This window comes from Agelaius tricolor, unplaced genomic scaffold (assembly GCF_023055355.1).
Source record: "Agelaius tricolor isolate 1412-34295 unplaced genomic scaffold, bAgeTri1.0.p SCAF_59, whole genome shotgun sequence".
NCBI lineage: Eukaryota > Metazoa > Chordata > Aves > Passeriformes > Icteridae > Agelaius > Agelaius tricolor.
This window is the reverse complement of record NW_027269319.1, coordinates 1,210,191-1,219,040: the sequence shown is the minus strand read 5'-3', so window position 1 is coordinate 1,219,040 and position 8,850 is coordinate 1,210,191. Positions and strand designations below refer to the sequence as shown.

General features: G+C 42.9%; 1 protein-coding gene across 1 annotated transcript; it reads left to right on the top strand.

Annotated features, from left to right (window-relative positions):
* The first annotated feature begins 4,579 nt into the window (after nt 1–4,579).
* Nucleotides 4,580–8,610, top strand: LOC139605096 (sushi, nidogen and EGF-like domain-containing protein 1). Its single transcript, XM_071456482.1, has 8 exons — nt 4,580–4,729; nt 5,432–5,485; nt 5,575–5,610; nt 5,922–6,052; nt 6,819–7,100; nt 7,254–7,391; nt 7,919–8,097; nt 8,492–8,610. Exons 2-8 carry the CDS (start codon nt 5,449–5,451, stop codon nt 8,493–8,495), a joined length of 807 nt encoding a protein of 268 aa, XP_071312583.1. The 5' UTR covers nt 4,580–4,729; nt 5,432–5,448; the 3' UTR covers nt 8,496–8,610.
* Nucleotides 8,611–8,850: the final 240 nt, after the last annotated feature.

Sequence of the window (8,850 nt, the reverse complement as noted above, 5' to 3'; positions counted from 1 at the left end):
TTAACGTTGCACTTAATCATTGTCATAGGTGTTCCTGTCACTTGAGATAGCATAAAGTTTTAACTCTTTTTTTCCCACTTCTCTTCATTTTCATGACCTGCATACAGAGAATGGAGACATTTCTCCACAAGAGAATTAGACCATTTGTGTTAGGGCTAGACAATCAGAAAAGAAGTTCAAGGCCAAAACTACACACTCACACAAGATCTACTCTTCTAAATCCTATGAAACATCTGCATAAAACTTGTGAAATCTGGCTTTCTAAATCCTAAGTTACTGAATATTGTGTTTGACTTAATTGGAGATCTTAGTAGCCAGACGCCGTGGCAGGTATGTAGAGCCCCTCTCTCATAAAAAAAAGGGTGAATCTGCTTGTCCCTCTTAATTGTACACAGGTCAAATTAAACCTTAGTCCCAGTGCAAAGCCTGCTGGCAGGCTGTAAGAAGTAAACCAGTAGCACAAAAAATGCATAAAACAGCAACAAGAGGGTTGTGTGAGTCATGATTAAGCAGATCTGATTGCCTGGCAGGAAGAAAAAAGAAAAAAGAGGAGGGAAGATGTACAACATTCATTATCTTCCCCATCTGTTTTGTGGAGAACACTGAAGTTCTCTCCCACAAAATTTTCCAAGGCAAAGCTTTTTTCAATCAGATCTCACCAATACTTAGAGTAAAAAAAAAAAGTTAGTTCTTCTGAAAATGTTATTTGTAACTCATTTAAGATGCTAAATGGTTAATGGTCAACATTATTTTTTGATAAAATCTTCTTTACTTGGCTGCTCTTACGCTTTCCTGGGTTGTAGAAAGCCTGAGTGCATCATGTTCAATGTTATCACAAAAGGAAGCTACAGTCTGATCAAAATAAATAGCTTCTCAGAATAAGTTAGGTGTGTGATTTGAGCTTCTTAGTCTTGACTGTAGCTGGAAACTGCTGGCAACAAATAAAATTCCTTTCTAATGGAAAGTGCTGGTCCACTTTCCAGAGCATGATACAGCTGTCATCTTGGCAGACTGTTAATTCACACCACGATGCACAGATGCACCCTAATATAAATAGAATTCAGTCACAGATAAGTGTCTGGTGGAAACTTGAAATTTTATGCTAAAATTTTATGTTCTACTGATAGAACAGCTTTGTTTCATGACTGGTTTGCATGTGTGATTCAGATCCAGGGCTGAAGTGGTTGTATGTAAAGCCACACACGGATGGGAAAGTGGAGCTACTGTCCATACCAGGATGTGGTAAAAGCCTTCCATCTGTTCCAGGGGATGTAGAACTGAGTTCTAACTAAGAAGTTTTTGCACCTTTTAAAACCCTTTGCTAATCCAGCGTTGGGTTTGATTTTGTTTTTGTTTTTGTTGTTTTTTTTTTGTTTGTTTTGTTTTTTGTTTTTGTTTTTTGTTTGTTTGGGTTTTTTTGCCAAGAAAACTGTAGTTTAAAATCTTAAAGCTTTGGAATCAAATAAATGTTAAAATAAACTGAGTTATTCTAAATTACATTAATTTCAGTTTTAAAAAGAAAGCAAAATCTCCATAGTATGATGAGCCAGTTGAATTAAAATTTAGTAATATGTGCTCAGATTTTTATTGTAAAGCTGTAAATGAGCTTCTTTGTGTGTCTCCTTGCATTTACTTCTCTTTCCAAAGGCTCATTGCAAAAAGATTTAATGCAACTAATGGTAAATACAACCCAAGTGTCAACCAGGGAGGTGTTCCCAGCATCTCTTTCTTTCTATAATAATTATGGAGCACAAGAAATTTAAGCAGAGAGATTTAAAAGCAGAAACACTAGTAGAGAGCAGATACAGGAACTTTCACTGCAAACCTGCACTGATGGATATTAATGCAATAAACTCAGTGCAGCATTAAACCATCCCTGACCTCCTGTTGCTGCAGAGCAGCAACTGGGAGTTGTGCTGCATTGCTGGGACTTGCAGAGTCTTTTTAGAAAGGCTGCTGGCATCACCAGGAGGTTTCCTGCAGGATTTGATCAGAGAGCAGCAGCCGGCAGTGACCAGCCCCGTGGCCCGGCTGGGGCAGCAGGCCGGTCTGCAGTGGTGACCGATGGCACGGAACGGGGTCGGAATGTCCTTGCCACACTCTGGGGATCCTGATTAAAACCTGCTTTCCTCTCCTGACCTAGGCTGCCCTTGGGTGGGACAGACAATCCTTCAGGCTGCACTTTTTTCCAGCTGCGTGCAGAGATCATTAGCACAGCAGGAAAGGAAAGGCAGGAGCTGCCACATCAGATCAGTTCGGATCAGATCAGTGTTCCACCACGTCCTGCATCACAGCCCAGGGCACAGCCCTTTCCACAGGCTTTGGGGGAAGGTGACAGAGGCCGTCTTGTTGGAATGCTGTGGAGTGAAGTTTACAGAAGGAAAATGTGGCTGGCGCATCAGCTGCCTCCCTCCAACCAGAAAAATAAAGAATTTATTGTGTTTAGGGTCACAGCTGCTGAGGTAGAAGGGAGTGAAGATAAAATCCAGAGTTCTGTGATCAGTACCAGAGGGAAGAGGCAGGGAAGGGTATTCTCTTTCTCTGTTGTAACTCTTGCTGGTTCCAGTAGTATGAGATTACAGCAACAACATTCTCATGAGGGCAAACACAGCAACAAATATTCACAGCACCGTGTTCTAAAGCCAAGGTTTAGAACTAATGGGAATCCAAACTCCCGCTTTCCAATGTTTAAAGCTACAGTTTTCCAAGCAGACAGAATTTGTGCCATTTGACTCAGCCTTCTTCAGGAGCTAAAAGTTTAATACCCAGCTAGGGATCCATCCAGAATTTTGGGTGGCCTTGAAAGACATGACTCTCCAGATTGTGTCTTTCATAGGCACCTGTGGCTAGGAGGCCAGCAAAGTGGTTCCTTACAGTGGATAGAAAGAAGCAACTGAACCTCAGAAGAAAAAAGTAATTTAATTAAAACTGCATATGTCAATCTCTTACCTGAACTGAAAGTTTGGTCCAATCTAGAGAAAAGGAAAACCAGTATTTAACACTAATCAGAATGGCTATGATCCATGATTCATGTCCCCAGAGAAGATTATACTAATGCAAATAAGCTTTAAAACCAGCATTTAGCAAGATTCCTAGCAACACAATTTTGCAGTTCCTCCCAGCATTAGCAGTGCACATAAAAGCCATGTGTTGTGATAAAGTCTTAAATCAGGGAGGAAAACAGAAACAACCCAGCCCCAAACCAAACAAACCTCTCCATGATGCACTAAGAGCAAGAAATTCCACACAGTCTGGTTTTCACATCCCTTGTCACCAGACACTGAAAGCAGTGACACCAAGTGACTGCCAGCATTAACCTTTCCTTGGAATTCTGCTCTCTCTCCCTGCAAGGCCCTGGCAGAGTTTTACTGATTTTGTTGGCTCTCTCCAGCAAAATCACACAGGATTTTATTCCTTGCAAAAATGTCCTGGGGACATTTGCAGGGCAAGGACTGTGTGAGGCTGGGGAGTTGGGGCGAGCATTGAACTCTGACTGGTTCATCACACCAGGCTGGAGAAGAGAAACTGACCCTAGAATTTTGGAGAATTTGGGAGTGGGCGGGTGGATCTTGCCACTGATGGGGTCCCACAAGAAGTGTGGGTGAGGGGAATGCACAGGGACATCCCAGCTGACTCTCCTCCAGGGAGCGCCTCCAAAAATCCAGTGAATTCCTCAGAATCCTTGTCCCCCGCCCTTTAACCCCCATCCACTGTCTCCAGGGAAACAAATCCAAATCTGTCTGGTTTTTTTGCAAAATTAATGAGAGAAGTCCCAGCTGAAGATTCTGGAGAAGTTCAAGCCCAGCTCCTGGACCAAAAAAAACTACAAACAACTTTAAAGAGCTTGAAAAAACCCATCTGGAACTGGGAAAATTAGGTTTCTTAAAACACAAGCAAATTAAGGTGTTTTCTTTTAGAAAAAATAAGAAGATAAAAGGAGAGCAATAATAAGGAATTTTCTTGCAAAAAATACTTTTAAATTGCCAGGTAAATAAGGAAAAATATTTTTTTTTCCTTAAAATAAAGAGAATAAAAGCTTTTTTCCCTTTAAAAATCCCTAAAACCAAAGATATTAACTTCTTTTTAGAAGAAAAAAAGAAACCACACTTAAAATGTTGGTGGTTTAAAGGGTTTTTTTCCTCCAAAAAGTAGAATTCCTGCATATAAGGACTTCTTCTTTCTTCCAGGAAAGAAAGGCCAAAGTACATGATAAAGATTTTTCTTAGCCTCACAATAACAAAAAAGAGTTCTCAAAATCCCAAATAAACAGGGATAATGTATTTTCTTCCTGATGATAAAAAAAGGAGATAAAGGATCTATAATTAAAAATAATTTTTAAAGGACATCTTTATTTTAAAAAAATTAAATCAGGGGATGAAAGTTGAAAGCTTGGAAAGGGGCAAAAACTTCACACAGGGTGAGGAGGGATCCAGAGGTGTCTTCAGAACCCCAAAATTATTCCAAAAAAGTCTTAACTATGCTTAAAAAGATACATCTGGAGGAGTCCAAAATCCCCAGCACGTGATAAAATCCTCAACACGTGACTGAATTTCTCTTTCTTAAGAATCCTGGGAGAGCTCAGAGAGATTGTAGGGGTGGAAAGTTGGCAAATTACATGTTCAGTATTTTTTGTTTTGATAAAAAAAGGAACACAACGAAGTGAAAGCCAGCATTTGGGGGTGTTCGAGCTCATTTTCAGGCTGCAGGTCTTCACTTCATTGAAATCCAGGTGAGGGGATTTTTATTCTGGTGGGATTTTGGTCATTCCTTGGAATATTTTCTCTTTAAAGTCCTGGTTTTACATGCACTTAAGGAAGATTTGTGCCTTTATATCACTTAAAAATGCATGAAAAAATGTAAACAATCCTCATTTTTTACAGAAAAAAAGGCAAAAAAATCCTGAATTTGGGCACAGAAGGGGGAAAATTTCTTCATTCACACAAATAGCAAAAACTGAAGATTCAGTTAAATAAAAAATTAATAAAAATAAAAAATAGAAGATAAAGAAAAATAGCATTTACCTAAGAAATCCACTAAATAAAAAGGCAATTCATTTAGAATTAAAAATTGAAATTAAATTTAATAATGTTCACTTATGTAAAATCTTTTTTTACAATTGAATCATAGTAAATTAAATTTTAAAAATAAATTAAATTTTAAAATCTCCTGAATAAAATTAAATCATTTCTTAAAAATGTACTGTAATTAAATAAAAAAACAACTTTTCAAATACTTAAATTCTTTTTAAAAATTGGTAAAACACCACATATGCACAAAGCCCTCCACACAAAATTCCTGGACTAAGTGTGTGTTTGGTGTTTTGTCTCTGAAACTTCATTTTACTGCATCCTCTCTTTTGGGGAGGGTTGTTGGTTTGCTTGTTTGGATGTATTTATAGTTTCTTTTTAAGTTTTCCAGGTTTTTTTTACAGTTATTTTAGGGTCGAGGATGTCACCCTCTAGTATTTTCTTCCTCCTGATTTTAGGTAAATATTGTTTCTGAAAAGTGTTGTCATTTTCATCCCTGCTGGAAAAATGATTGATCAACTCATTTTCCCTCCTATTTCTTCTCCAGGTTCCATGGTGGACACCAAAACCTCATCTGAAAAAGGTGAATTTTGGGGGCTTAGCCCTAAAAAGCATTATTTCCACCTAAATCAGACTTTCTCCCACCCACATCATACCATTTTCCTGCTATTCTCCCAAAATCCATGTGTTTCCCATGTAATTCCACTGGGGTCATTCCCTTTCACCCCAGTTTCACCATGAAAACCCAGGAGAAGAGACATCCATTTTTAGGTAACCATGGGAACCATGGGAACCCCAAATTTGGTGGGATACACCCCAAAATCCATGTAATTGGGTGGGAATTTGGGGGCAGATCCCAAATCCTGATTTTCCCAAATCCTGATTTTCCCGCAGGATCCCTGCTCTATCCCTATGGACCACATCAGGGGGACAAAACCAACCCCAAACTCGATGATGGGACATCTGAGGCAATCACCCTCTCTATTCCCTTCACCTTCTATGGCAAAACCCACCAAACTGCATTTGTAGGTCACCCCAAATTCCATATTTTAGGGAATTTCCTCCATTTTTCCAAATTTCCCCTCCATGTCTACCTAATTTTTCACTGGTGTGTATGTGTGTGTGTGTGCGCCCCCAAAATCAACCCTTCTTAAATTCATAGGGGGTTTCAACCTTGGACATGGAAACATCTTCAGATGGGTGGGGGATCTTGAGGGGCTGGTGGTATTGGGGCGGGGGGGGGGGTGGAGGGGCTTGGAAGGTTCTGAGGATGGTGGGTGATGGTGTGGTCCTTCATGGTCATATGGCTGGGGGGTCTTGGAGTAGTTGGTTGGTTTTGGGTGGTCCCCCACAGGGTGGATCTTGGGGTGTGTAGTGGGCATTGTGGGACCACATGGATGGTGGATTTTGTGAGGGTCCTTCATGGGTGGGTCTCAGGGAGATTTGTGGGGTTTGTGGGGTCCTGGGGGTGGTGGGTCTTGGGAGGGTCCTGGGGGTGGTTGCTGTTAGGGGGTGCTATGGATCTGATATTTGGGGACGTCCTGTGGGTGGTGTGTCTTGGGAAGTTGATGGATCTGGAGGGGTTCTTTAAGTTCTGGGGGGTCCTGTGGATGAGGGTTCCTACAGTTGGTGGGTCTTGGGGGAGTCCTGTGGGCGATGGATCTTGGGGTGTTGATAGGTGTTGGGGCTCCCTATGGGTAGTGGTTCTAGACATACTTGTAGTGTCCATCTTGAGGACTCCAAAATCCAAGTCAAGGTGTTGCACCCACCTGCTCCTGGTGTCACCTCCAGGTGAACAACAATGGGGTGATCTCCTTTGACAAGCCCGTCAGACAATACACCCCCGACCCCTTCCCTCTGGCGGACGGGCGCCCTTTCGTCGCTCCCTTCTGGGCAGATGTGGACAACGTGGAGGGTGGGGACATCTTCTACCGCCAGAGCACTGACCCGGCGCTGCTGGGGGACATCAGCCAGCACATCACCCAGTACTTCCCTGAAAGCCCCTTCAATGCCACCTGGGCCTTTGTGGCCACCTGGGACCATGTGGCCTACTGGGGCTCCAAATCTGACAAGGTGAGGCCCATGGTCTATGGGGCATGAGGTGGGGCAACTCATTGGCTCTCGCTGACCCACTTGGTGGCCTTGCTGACCGACCTAACTTTGGCCTCCAGAACCCATCCCTGACCTTCATGACTCATCCTTGACGTCTGTGACCTTTCTCCATAGGGCAACACCTTCCAGGCTGTGCTGACCACTGACTCCAAGATGTTCTACATCATCCTCAACTACTGGGACATCCAGTGGACCACAGGGGCAGCGAGTGATGGGGACGCTGAAACAGGACTTGGGGGGACCCCAGCACATGTAGGTGGGGAGGGTGGAGGAGGAGGGTGAGGTTGTCCCACTCCATGTTCTGAGGATGATGATGATGAAGATCAGGGATTGGCCCATCCTATTTCCTGGGGATGATCATGATCATGATGAAGGTCCAGGATTGGCCCACACCATTTTTGAGAAGGTCAAGTGGCCCTGTCCCATCTTCTGGAGAGGATGATGATGGAGGTCAGAGGCTGGCCCATCCCAAATATTGGAGATGATAATGATGATAGTGTTGATGATGATGGTGATGATGATGATTGATGATGATGATGATGGTGATTGATGAAGATGATGGTGATGGTGATGATGATGATGATGATGATGGTGAAGACAGGAGGTTGTCCACCCTTCTTCCGGGGATGATCACCATAGTGATGGTCATGGTTTGGTACATATAATTTCTGGGTGGGTATATACACCAAGTATGTTCGCATCCTGAAATAATTTTAGGGGCCCACTAACTCTTTGGGGTGAGCCCTCCTAGATTCCTCCCCCCTCCTCCAATTTTCCAGGCGGGATTCAATAGCGGTGATGACACCAACTTCTACAACATCCCTGGATCCCAAACCGATGCCATCATCAACATCACCACCACCTCCAACGTCAAGGTCCCGGGACGCTGGGTCTTTAGGGTAGATGACTTCCAGGCCCCAGATGTGGATCCTCCCCAGCTGGACAACAACTGCTGGTTGTAAGTTGGAGGAGAAAATTGGAAATTCTGAGGAAAAGTGGGAATTTGGGGGGTAAATTCAGGAATGAGGGGGGAAAGGTTGGGATTTGGGGTAATAATTTGTGACTGTGTGAAGGCCACTGTGAATTTAGGGGGAGACAGGATTTGTTGGAGAAAATTAGGAAACTGGGGGGAACCGTGGGAATCTTGCTTGGAATACTGAGAGTTCAGGGTCATTAGGAACTGGAGGAAATTGGGCATTTGGGGAACAATTGGAAGTTTGTTGGAGAAAGGTGGGAATTTTCTGGGATAATTTGTGAGGAAAATTTGGATTTCTGAGGGGAATATTTTTGGGGGGTATTGGGGATTTGGTGGAAAGTGGCTCTACCTCTTGGGCTGTTGATATCTCCTCTAGGTGAATTGAGGGGAGTGTGGCAGAGGGACATCACCACTGCCACTGTTATCACCAATGAAGTCACAATGCAGGTCAAGATCATGCCAGCTTCTAGCAGAGCAATAAAATTTCAGCTAAGACATTGCAGTGTCCCTGTCCTTGTCATTGTCATGGCACCCATGGTCATGTCATCACACTTATGTCACCATCACCCTCATTGTTCCCACAGTTACAGGGGATCTGAGGGGTTTTGGGGTGAAATGTGACAGAATTAATAAAATTTTGCCTTTTTGGGTGGTAATTTCTGGGGTCTTGTGCAATATGAAGTCATGGGGCAGCAGTACACAGGAGACACAATCCATAACAAGCAGCTTGGCACA

Excerpts from the sequence above, each read along its gene's own strand:
- LOC139605096 (XM_071456482.1), top strand. The coding sequence starts at position 5,449 with ATGTCACCCTCTAGTATTTTCTTCCTCCTGATTTTAG. Across the intron at positions 5,611-5,921 it reads CAAAACCTCATCTGAAAAAG|GATCCCTGCTCTATCCCTAT; the intron begins GTGAATTTTGGG and ends ATTTTCCCGCAG. Across the intron at positions 6,053-6,818 it reads AAACCCACCAAACTGCATTT|GTGAACAACAATGGGGTGAT; the intron begins GTAGGTCACCCC and ends TGTCACCTCCAG.